Source organism: Chelonia mydas, chromosome 1 (genome assembly GCF_015237465.2).
Source record: "Chelonia mydas isolate rCheMyd1 chromosome 1, rCheMyd1.pri.v2, whole genome shotgun sequence".
NCBI lineage: Eukaryota > Metazoa > Chordata > Testudines > Cheloniidae > Chelonia > Chelonia mydas.
The window spans coordinates 155,713,482-155,725,850 of NC_057849.1; the positions used below are offsets into that span (position 1 = coordinate 155,713,482).

General features: G+C 43.1%; 1 protein-coding gene across 7 annotated transcripts in view; it reads left to right on the forward strand.

Annotated features, from left to right (window-relative positions):
• The window catches only part of PRDM15 (PR/SET domain 15), a 44,566-nt gene that overhangs the window by 20,756 nt on the left and 11,441 nt on the right, over positions 1-12,369 (forward strand). For all 7 annotated transcript variants that reach the window (XM_037903595.2, XM_037903634.2, XM_037903602.2 and 4 more), the window contains 9 exons: positions 983-1,081; positions 2,060-2,284; positions 3,860-3,995; positions 5,367-5,548; positions 6,137-6,231; positions 7,269-7,356; positions 9,597-9,764; positions 11,199-11,293; positions 12,227-12,358. In XM_037903595.2, the coding sequence (XP_037759523.2) occupies positions 983-1,081; positions 2,060-2,284; positions 3,860-3,995; positions 5,367-5,548; positions 6,137-6,231; positions 7,269-7,356; positions 9,597-9,764; positions 11,199-11,293; positions 12,227-12,358 (1,220 nt within the window). The remainder of the gene's footprint in view (positions 1-982; positions 1,082-2,059; positions 2,285-3,859; positions 3,996-5,366; positions 5,549-6,136; positions 6,232-7,268; positions 7,357-9,596; positions 9,765-11,198; positions 11,294-12,226; positions 12,359-12,369) is intronic.

Below are 12,369 nucleotides of genomic sequence, written 5' to 3' on the forward strand. Positions count from 1 at the left end.
TGGCCCTTGGGATTCCTGGCTATCCACATGGCAGGCTGTGGGATTTCAGTAGATTGTGAAATATTCAACTTTGGGGATCTTAAACAATCTGCAGAATGGTCTAGATTTCTCAGGTCCACCTGATGGATCCTTAGATGACCTGTTTGGAACTTAATCTCTGTTCACAGCCCACAGTTATTTAACAGTTTTTGTGATTCTGTTACTTTCCTTTTTCCTGAAAAATCCCTAATAGCATTATGTGTTGCATGGTTACTTAAAATAACGTCCTACTTTTCTTTCTTTGTATGTAAGAGCTGGGAAGTTGCTTAAGCAAAACACCAATATGCTCGTCTGGCAAAATATCCAGCTCACGAAACTGTTCAAATATGTGATTTCCTTATCACCACCCTTATTTACTTAAACCCAAATGTTAGTGTTTCCATCATGCTTTTCAGACAGTACTTTGTTCAGTCTGTATCCCCAGTTTGTCCACAGCTGGGTAACTCCGGTTTTGAAGGTGCCCAAGATTGGTCGCTCCAGGTGTGCTTTTTGTACTGTTTCTTTCATCTCCATTTAATTTAGGAAGAAGGAGATCCTATCTACAACTCAGAAGAGACGTAGGAAGGCTCCCACCTCATAAATCTCTCCTGGTTTTTTTTCCAGTTTCTATTTTGGCTCCTTAAATGTTGGTATGGGAAAGTCCTGTTTGCAGCCTTCCCATAGATAAAACGTTAGTCTTTGAGTGTCATTTCTGGCATTTTGTACATTTTAAAGTATCTGAGGAGGTGTGGTTTTTATCCCTCCTGTTCTTTACCAGACTACCATACTAGTGCCAGGATAGCAGTAGCTGCCTCCTTGAGTCTTTCATGACTGATTGATTGTAATCTGCTCTTCTGAGGGCTTCCTTACAGGATAAACAAGATCATAAATCCCAGAAAGTTGTTGAAGGGTTTGCTGTCTTCATTTTAAAAACTTGTAATAATTTCTCCTTTGCATGTCCTAGTGAGCGCTCCAGAGAGTAGTGGGCCCCTTGAAGTGGAGTCCAGCCAGTGGACATGTAAAGTGTGTTCATCTGTTTTCCCGGAACCTCAGTTGCTGACAGGTAAGGGGAATTTGGAATTCGTATCAAACATATACCCAGAAATATTCTGGAAGTTCTGTCCTTCCAAGCCAGCAGATTATGGACAGGGAAGTGGCTTCACAATACCATAAATTACACTTCTGTAGATTTTTTTTTTTTCCCCAGATCCTAAGAAAAAAAGAGTAAAACTGCAGTGGCAACTGATATTGACTGTAGGCGTCCTGTCTGATAAAATGTTTTCGTTATTGGATCTGGAACGAAAGAAACACTTGTATAACATATCATAGATGAATATTAAGACTGTCAAATGACAGGGAATCGTATACGCAAAACAGTGCAAAATTAGTGACAGGCTTATGCTCAGTGATGTTATGAACGAAGCGATTGGAGCTGAAAGACACTATAAGTAAAAGCGAATGGAGCTTGTCATTTTCATACTTTGTCTTTATAGCTATTGAGCATAATTTTTGAGAGTATCCAAAAGGCTTAGCAGTGGAGGTCCTGTTGACTTTCAATGAAACTTAGGCTACTAAGTCATTTTGTAAAATGGGACGCTGTTAAATCACTGAGGCACATCAATGGGCCGCAGATCTGTTCAGTACAATATAATGTAATTATCTTGGCTGACACACCAGGGATTGAACCAGGAACCTTCAGAGCAAAAAGTATGAACTGCTACAGCTTGAGCTAAAACGGCACAGCTCTGTAGTTGGGGTGTGTAACAATTCATATCCTCTGCAGAGTGGCTCAGAAGGGGGACCTGAGCACGCACTCACCAATTTAACAACAAATATTAAAACCTCTAAAATTTCAATCCATCTCAATGATCAATTTAGTTTATAATAGAGAGCGTACTTTTAATTAGAAAGGTGTTTTAACTGCAGTGAATACTTGATCTAAGCAAGATTCAGTTAAATAAAGGAGGTCTAATTATAAGTTTTGGTGCTGGAGCTGTCCACATGTTTCATGACTGTGTTTCCTCCACACACATGCCTGCAGAACATCTGTTGAGTCACCTGGAACAAGCCAAAGGAGTCCCCCAGACAAGCCAAAATGATGCAACTCCAGAGACGCCTGCAGAGGCTCCCATTGCTCATCAGCCTGTAACTGGTGAAGGTACTAGTGCCAACGTAGACTCCAGGAGGACTCCACGAAGGGGAAGAAAGCCCAAAGCTGCAAAAGCAGAAACACCTCTTGTCATTGCTGAAGATAAAGACCCAGCAGGTGAGATGAGAGAGGTTTAATAAAAGTAGTTGCCAAACATGCTTCCACCTTAATGATCTATTCTCAGCAAAGTCTGCCAAGTTCAGAGTCTAAAAGGGGAATCCTGGAGATTTTTTTTAGTTCACATAGAAAACCCTAGTGTCATTGCAGAAAATGATTGTCACTCTTTTCTAGATGCCTCAGTGCTAAACACTGCGGGAGCTGCGTTTAAGCTGGTGGGCAAATTTACCACTGGGGCAGCCAACAGAAAGCCCAAACTTTCAAGTTCAGGTCCAAGTCCCTTTCTTTAGGGCTGGTTTTATTAAAGCAGAAGATGCAGAAAGACTCAAAGACACACAAAATACTGGGTAACAGAGGCCTAACTCACTTTCCGCAAGCTGGGAAGGGAGGGGACACATCGTTCTGCCTAGCCTCTTCTGGCTGTCCCCTAGGCCTTCTGCCTTGTTCCCATGAAGGGACTTCCCTCAGGGTCTTGCCTCGACCCTCATCTTCCAAAGATTGAGCCAGGAGCCTTTCTTTATATTGTCTCCAGTAGGGAGTCACATAATGCATGGTCAGCCAACCCTTCATTGACGTGTGCCCTGTCTTGAGTCCACTGTTCTTAAAAGGCTGTGCCCCTGTGACAGACACGTTGGCTGTGCCTCAGCTACAGTCTGGCACTCCTGTTACACGACACCTGTGTTATCAGTGAAGCTGTTGAATGTGCCAGTGCCACACAGGGCATAGCACCTGCTGTCCTTGCCCTGCACACCAAACTGTGAACAGCTCTAGCTTTAACACTCCCCTGGAGTGCTGGCTTGTGAACCTAAGTCTGCAAAATCAACTTGGCTCCTTGTCCTTTGCAGTACACTATTCTGTGGGTGTAAAGTTTGTCTGAGGCCGTTAGCTCAGCAGAAAAAAAAAATAGATTGGACATTTATGTGGCTAACAAGAATATCTATAGTTACATTGAATAGTATAAAAACAAAATTTGGAAAGGAGATAAACCCGTGCTTCTGGAAAAATAAGCCAACCTCTAACTTGAGTTTGTTGGCAGAAACATTTCTTATGTTTCTTACAGATTTTTCTGTAATTGCCTACTTCCAGGTAAACATCTGAATTCTGAACACTGCTGGTGCTGACTAGAGGCTGTGGCAATTCTCTTGTTCATATTCTTATTGTAGATAGATCTGTCTGGAGACCTTGGTCTCTCTTATGTAAAGAAGGGTCCTGTGGAGAAAGAGAAACGTTTTCTTTTCTGTTCCTTCTGAGAATAAATTGTTCCAAAAGAGTTCTGCCCTCCTCACATAATCAGATGGTTTCGTTTGTCTTGGAGGTGGCTGCTGAGAGGTTCCCATTATGGACTTGAATTTGAATCTTCATTTTTGACTGTCCTATCTATTTTGAACTCAATCGGATGCCAAGAGTTGAAGCTCCATTTCAGTTTATTTCTGGATCAAGAGTGTGTCCAAGTAAATATAATGGTTAATGTCTGCCTCAGAAATATTCTGAGTTTTATTCCTCTGTGTGTGTGTGTGTGTGTGTGTGTTTAAAACTCTTCATGTATATTGTATTTTTATAATAATGTATTCACAGTGGATCGAGTAGCTGAAATTATAACAGAGATCCCACCTGATGAGGCAGCCCTTCCCTCTGCAGCGGAAGAGAGGATTATGGAACTGGTTTTAGGAAAGCTGCCAAGCACCACAAACAACATCAGTTCAGTAACAAAGTAAGTCACAGTGGGATGCAATCCTTCATAACGGGGTAGAACTTTCTCTCCTAACATCTGTAAAGCACCATTGTAGTTTCCCCCCATTAGCATGGAGGAAGGGCTCATTTGGAACAAGTGATGAGAGCCATATACCCTTGGACAGACTTCTTCAGAGTATAATGACTCTGATGAGAACTTGGACACATAGCCACATCCATTCAAAGCCTTCTGCCTTGTATGTGTGCACGCACATACATGCATGCTGCTGGTGGAACAGCTGGTCAAGGAGTCTCTGCACCCTTGTATGCCACAAAGGGGCATTCATGCAGGCTCAATGCACTGTAAGCTGATGCTGGGTTGTAGCCACTGGTGATGGGAGACTGGTGACATAAATTTCACCCTTGGAGTGCAGTGCAATAGGATTATTTCTCTATCTTGCTACAGTTTTGTACAATGGGATATTTGAAACCCGGAAGAGGCTGCAGAGTTAAATGTTACTCCCATTGATTGTTGGTGCTAAAAAAGATATGGATGTTAAAATCTCTCCCAGGCATGTTATTTAGTCTCTCACTGATATTTGTAACTTGTGAATCGCATCTCTTGAATCACTGCGAATGACATTTCAGAGTTTGTAATAAACCTTGAGCAAAGGGGAAAAATATCTATGACATTTACAGAACCTCAGGGAGGCCTTTGTTGTTCATTTAATTACATATTTAAAAACTTGTTCCAGTGAAGCTAGTTTCTTGAGAGACTTGGAGGTGATCAATCCGTTGGTGTTTTAAGGTTCTAGTTCACAGTGCTATAAATAAATTGAAGTCCATGTGGTCGGATGCGCTGCATCCTAGAGTGCTAAAGGAGTTGGCAGATGTGATTGCAGAGCCATTGGCCATTATCTTTGAAAACTCATGGCGATCGGGGGAGGTCCCGGACAACTGGAAAAAGGCTAATGTAGTGCCCATCTTTAAGAAAGGGAAGGAGGAGGATCCTGGGAACTACAGGCCAGTCAGCCTCACCTCAGTCCCTGGAAAAATTGTGGAGCAGGTCCTCAAGAAATCAATTCTGAAGCACTTAAAGGAGAGGAAAGTGATCAGGAACAGTCTGCATGGATTCACCAAGGGCAAGTCATGCCTGACTAATCTAATTGCCTTCTATAATGAGATAACTGGCTCTGTGGATGAGGGGAAAGCAGTGGACGTGTTGTTCCTTGACTTTAGCAAAGCTTTTGACACAGTCTCCCACAGTATTCTTGCCAGCAAGTTAAAGAAGTATGGGCTGGATGAATGGACTATAAGGTGGATAGAAAGCTGGCTAGATTGTCGGGCTCATCTGGTTGTTTTTTAAACTATGGAATGCTGTTCACTCACTGCCTTTATTTCTCTAATCCAGTAGGTTTGCTCATCACCAAAACACCATGTCCCTCAAAAGAAGTTTAATTCTCTCCAGTAGACATGGAATACGTCGAAAGCTGATAAAGCAACTTGGGGAACACAAACGGGTATATCAGTGCAACATTTGCAGTAAGATCTTCCAGAACAGCAGCAACCTCAGCAGGCACATCCGGTCTCATGGTGGGTTTGCCTTCAGCTCCCTACATGCTGTGGTTCTCTCCAGTCAGTTCAGGGGTTCAGTAGAGGAACTGAAATATTTGAGATGCAGATATTTTTCACAGATATTTTCCATCATTATTACTAGAGGGCTCCTTAATCAAACACACAAAAGCATGATAAGATCCAATGGCTGGAAGTTGAAGCTAGATAAATTGAGACTGGAAATAAGGTGCAGACTTTCAACAGTGAGACGGTGTAGTGTGTTCTCCGTCACTCTGAGTCTTTAAATCAAGATTAGTTGTCTCTCTAAAATACATGTTCTAGTTCAAGCAGGGGTTATTGGGCACGTAGAACTAAATGCAGGAATTATGTTGGGTGGTTCTATGTCCTGTGCTACACAGGAGGTCAGACTAGTTGCTCACAATGGTCCCTTTTGACTTCAAAAATCAGTGAATTAATCCTTTTAATTATTGAAGCTGCTCATGTTTCAGCTGATTGCTAACCTATTTGTTTGGCGCAACCCATAGAATTGTTTAGCTGTCACACATGGCGTTCCCAGGTGGTTCCATCAGTCACTCACTCTTTGTTTTGTCTTCATGGATCCCTCAGGTGACAAACTGTTTAAATGTGAGGAATGTGCAAAGCTGTTCAGCCGTAAAGAGAGCTTGAAGCAGCATGTTTCCTATAAACACAGCAGGAATGAGGTGAGTTGAAACAACCAGATGATTCTTCATGAGGAGAGATGAAAATGTGCTGTGAGTTCAGTGCTGACGATTGCAGGGTGTGAGTCAGTCAAGTGTGAATAGGAAAGGAGTACTAGTGGCACCTTAGAGACTAACCAGTTAAGATGCCACAAGGACTCCTTTTCTTTTTGCGAATACAGACTAACACGGCTGCTACTCTGAAACGTGTTAAGTGTGAATGGATCCCTGGTATGAATTGCCTATGGAAACGTGCTCAGACATTTGTTACCTCAAGGGGGAGTGTCACTGAATCAGAGCTAGCTGGAGACTCAGGGCAGGGTCTAAAGGTGTGTTCCGACTGCTGTTCACTGTACTAAGTAGGATTATTTCACTGTTGTCTTGTTTGCGTGTCCTCTCTGGTTTTTGCCACCTGTTGTCTCTTGTTGTATGTTTAGGCTATGAGCTCCCTAGAGGAGAAACAGCTGTGTGTGTGTGTATGTGTGTGTACGTGCAGTGTGTTTTGCAGTGGGGCTCTGATCTTTGATTGTGGCCTCTGAATGCTATTGCAATACAAATCGTAATGGTAGTAAAACCCATTAATGACAATGAGAGTCTTTCTACTGACTTCAGTGAGCTTTGGATCAGGCCCTAAACTCTCAGATTACTGACATCTGATGCCAAGAATCTTGTGGAGCCTGACTATGAGTCAGAAAACATCTTGTTTTTCCTAAGTCAAATTCTTCATTGCAGGGCTTAGAGTAGCCAAAAAGACACACATGCTCTCACCTACACATGTGCATATGCATCTTTTATAGATCAGTAAGTACAGCACCATATTTTTTGCAGCAAGTTTAGGAGTCATGCTCTGAAATTTAAAATGTCAGAATTCTGTGCTGAAATGTACTCTCATGTTTTGAAGAAAAAAAATTCTGTTGAAGAAAATGAAATGGCTCTCACAATAAAAAAGCAGCCTAGAATTTTTTGCAAGCTCTCTTTACATTGTGTATGGTTTGTGTTTCTTCTCCCTCTTTTAAATGTTTACTGTTTGCAATCCTCAGGTCGACAGCGACTACAGGTACAAGTGTGCTACATGTGAAAAGGCCTTTCGGATAGAGAGTGCATTGGAATTCCACAATTGCAGAACAGGTGATAACTGCTCACCAACATTACCTAATCTTGAATCAGCTTTATTAATTTCCCATATGTGATGGTGTTTACAGACCTCTCACTAAGACTAAATGAGCGATGGAGCAGTACTGGGCCAAGAGGGCCCTGCCCCTCATCAACCGTAGAACTTGCTCCAGATGGAGGACCTGTTTAAAAGGGGACTCTGTCACTCAAGCAGGCAGGAGAGTGAAGAGAAAACTGTCTGCAGGAACGAAGCCAGTTGGTTGGTAGCTTCTGGGACAGGAATCCACAGGGGAAGGGCCTAGACTGTGGGTAAGACCTGACCTAGCAGTCAGGGGCTCCACCCCTTCTTCTCTCCCCTTCTCTCTGATGGGGAATCACTGGACAATGCGAAGGGAGCTGCGAAGCCCCGAATGATTATCTGAATTGTTGAGACTGTCTGAGCAACCCTCCCCGGGGAAGGAAGCAGAGTGCTGTGACCCTGCCCCAAACTGAAAAAAGAATAGGGAAGATAGGAAGTAGCCCAAGGGTGGCTGGTCTGGTGTATCAGCAAGAGGGGGGCTGAGACACTCCTTACCCTTTTCCCCCTTGGGCTGAGACCCAGTGGAGAGAGAGGGCCCAGGTCCCTGTACCCTTCCCTCCCCGCTTTGTCCAGCCAGGAAAACCCAGGGAACACTGGAAGAAGACAGCTGTAACTCAGCTGCCAGGCCCTCAGATTGCCTGACAAAGCCATACCACAGTTTTGGGGACTGTTGAGCCATGGCCTATGGACCCTCAAATGAAATCTGCTACACCATAATTCATCTCTATAGCAACCAGGAAGGAAGAGTAGTCATTTCAGGCTTCACCTTCCTCACACTACAGCAGCACTGTAAAAACAAACATTTGTTACCACATCATGGAAAACTATTTCAGGCAATCTGTACAGCAACAATTCCACCTATGCATTGTATTTTATCTCTTTCCCTCTCTCGAATTTCACGTCCCCAGCTGTGCCTCAGATATCTCCTCCCAGATATCCTGCCACTTTCTCCAGCTTGCTTTTTCTAAAACTAAACTGCACACCTTTCCTCTCAATCCATCTCTGCTTCCTCTTATCTTTGTCACCAGTGACAGCTCCAGACTTGCAGCCTCCAGTTTCCCAGCCTCGCATGCAGCTTCACCGGCTTTCTCATTCCTTCTCCCAGTAAATCCAGTCTCCCACTAGGTCCTGTTGTTTCTTCCTCTGTGAGATCACTAGAACCTATGCTTTCCTCTGCATCTCCTCCCTAGAGTCCTTAGTCACTCCTTGGACACACAATATCCATCAGCCTGGAATCCTCTGGGTAATTGTTCCTCCAAGCACAACTGGAAGTAACCTTACGTAAGACTTTTCTTCCAAGGAGCAATGCTCGTGTAAAAGGACAGATGGTGCCAAGACCTCCCAGTAATCTGCCTTCATCAGTGGCAGCTCTCTCTCACAGAGTTGATCCTTTCCAAAATTAAAAACATTTTAAACCTACTGTTAACTGGCCTAATACTACTTTCTTCTGTCTTATCCCTGTGGCATCTGCAAGACCATGGAACAACCCTCAGACTTCTGAACAACCGCTGTGTTAGGAAGAAACTTCCCCAGTAGTCCTGTTGTTGTATAACTGTCCATTATGGGGGTTTTACACCTTCCTCTGAAGCACCTGGTACTGTCTGCTCTTGGAAACCAGATGCTGGACTAGGTGTGCCTTTGTTCGAAGCTCGAATAGCAATTCCTATGCTACTGTGTTCCTCAGACAGTGCTGCTCCAAACAGGACATCGTATTTGGAAAACCTGTGACTGAACCCAGTTTGGACAGAATTAATGAGAGTGTGCCAGACTGTGGGGCCGAGGAACTTACTGTGCCAGAATCAATGTTCATGTTAACGTCTTTAATATTTATCATTGCTGAATTAACTTTGGAAGCAATTTTGGTGTGTTTTGGTGACTTTTGCCTTTCATAGAGCAAGACAAACCCGAGGGAGCAAGGGTGGAATCTCTAGTAGAGTTGCCTGTGATTGGTTTTGAGGAGCAGATCTTAACCTGTCGAGACTCTAGATTGGTTGATTTTATTTTACTTTTTAGTCAGAAGACAAAATGACAAGTAAGAACAAAAAACTGTCATGTTCTGCTTTCCCCCAATTCATGTGTGGTGCTTTGTAATGCTAGATCTAACTATAGAATAAATTTATCGCATTTTAAAAAAAAAATTATCTTAAAATAATTGCTTTCTTTCCATTACCTACAGATGACAAGACATTCCAGTGTGAGATGTGTTTCAGGTTCTTTTCCACGAATAGTAACCTCTCAAAACACAAGAAGAAGCATGGGGATAAGAAATTTGCATGTGAAATCTGCAATAAGATGTTCTACCGGAAGGACGTCATGTTGGATCATCAAAGGAGACACTTGGAAGGTAAGTACACTTGGCATGAACCTGATTGTCGCTTTTGAAGTGTCAGTTGGCTTGGGGAAATTAAGTAAATCATTCTGCATCAGTTTTCACTTGATGCTGGCTATCATTTCAAAACTAATTAGCTGATCTGGTGTAGCTTGTTCTGGTAGGGGGTTAGCAAATTTTTAACAATAAGGATAACGAACCATTGGAATTGATTACTGAGGGAAGTGGTAGATTCTCCATCATTTGGAGTTTTTAAATGAAGATTGGGTGTCTTTCTAGACTATATGCTGTAGTTCCATCACCAGCTGCTGGGCTACATGCATTATCTGGTGGAAATTGTGTGGTCTGTGTTGAACAGGAGGTCAGACTAGATGATCACAGTGATCTCTTGTGGCCTTAAAAATTAAAGTCTTCTGAAATTTCTGTGGTAACTGGAAAACTTGTTGGCAGAGTTGCTGTCTTTCACTGGGAATTGGACGGCAGTGAGTAAACACAGATCCATTCCAGAGACTAATATGGGATTTGACTATCAATTTAACAAATAAATTGAATGTGGCACAATATGTTGCCTTACAACATTTAGAGCATTTATGAAACCAGACCAGAAGAGCTGAGCACTCACAAATCTCATTGGAGTGGGTGTTGCAGGTGCCCAGCGCCTTTGGTAACTAAGCCATAAGCCTCTGAAGGAAATGACAGCCACAAAGAAGAGGTAAAAATGAGAACATACAATGAAATCTGGGTATGTTTTAAACTTGCCACTAGTAGTTTTTAGGGACAAGATTGAAAGTAATTTAGAAGTAGGGCCAGATGAAACAGTCTGGGCCCTAGGCACATGACAAGAGAGGCCCCTCCTTTTGTCCTGCCCCTCCACCACAGCCCCATCCCCCACTTTGAGTGATGTTGGGGGCCGTGGGTCTCCCCTCACCTGTCACAGAGGCTGGGCCAGTGACCTGGGAACCCCTTCTCTCCCCTCGAAAGCAGCAGGGGCGGCAATAGGGGTCTTTGTTAAACATGAAGTGCCTGGGGTTGAGCAGCTGTGCATCTTGAGCACCCACTGACTAACTGGCTGGAAGAGTTTCTAGGTTAAACTGCTCACCACCCTGGATAAAGCACCTTGCACCGGGTAGACTTGACTGAAACAAATAATGAAAGTGATTTGCTTGCAGTAGAAAAGTATCTTTTCTCGCCCTTTAAGATTGGAACAGTAACCAACAGGAAAACAAAAATATATCTTCAACACGCCTCTCTTGTATTTCTAAGATCCCTTTCACCGCTGTAAATAAGCATTGGTTCGTTCATTCAGAGACAAAATTACACATAGAGCGCTACTCCCCTATCTTACTGCACTTTACAGGAACAGTGTGTATTTGACTGAAAAGGCGTGCAGGAGTGGAAAACGTGGTTTATTTTATTTTATTTTTTTTTGGTGGGGACTGTGACGTTAAGGGGTGAGGCGTGTGAAAAGAGAAGACTTTGAGCACAGCACAGAGAACATGGTGCGCTACAAGAAGGAACCCTCGGGATGCCCTGTATGTGGGAAGGTAGGCTTTTTTGCCAGATTGTGTCAGGTAGAGCTTTGCATTCAAGCTCCAGCAACCCTCCAGTGCGCACTACACATGCACCAAGAGAAGTTCTGTAGCCAACGTTCTGAGGAGCTTTTCACTTAAAGCAGCATTAAACAAAACCCTAGTCCAACCTCATATTTTCCGAGGACCAGTTCAGTTATAGACTGTTACACTCCAGCTTTGTCTATTAATACAGTCTCTTTATTTGGCTTAGGTTGGAGTGAAGGGTTTGTGTTAGAGTGAGAGGAGCGGGATGTGGGCTCTGTGAGCAATTCTGTGTTAGAACTGAAAGTGAGTGTGTTGTGTAGTGATGACAGCCACGAGTCCAACTGGGCAGTGTGGGGTGGTAAAATATGCAATCCAAGATTAGTGTGAATGTGAATGGCATGGACATGAATGTGGGCTTAACTACTGTTTCTGAGATGTTTAGTGATTTGCGGTGGTGGAATTTGGACTCAAGCAACCTCATTTCTAAGTAAATGATGGGTTTTTTTACTTGGGTATAGCTAAGAGTCACTGCAGGGTAGCGTATATAGAAGAGACCACCCTTCTTAGGCAGTCCTGTTTCAAGGGACCATCCCCACGTATCTCCAAATTTATTAATTGTAGTTCTGCTCCACCTTTATTAGTCGTCCACCTCTTTTACATAACCGATCTCTGCTAATCCTTTGAGTGATTATTGATGCATAAGTCACTACGTTAACAGCTTGTGTAGCCTGGTGTGGAGTGGATGATGGGAGCTCTTACTTCTCTGAAACACAAACAAATAGGTTGCCCTGCCCAGGAACAGGTAGAGCAGTATTAAATATCTCCTATACCTAAATCGCAAATTAAGTTATGAAGAGGAGTAGCTCAGATGCCTCTTGAAGCATGACATGAAAAACATTCTTCAGTGTTCTTCTACCCTAGGTATTTTCATGCAGGAGCAATATGAACAAACACCTCCTGACACACGGAGACAAGAAATACACCTGTGAAATCTGTGGACGTAAATTTTTTAGAGTGGACGTTCTTAGAGATCATATTCACGTCCATTTTAAGGTATTCTGTTA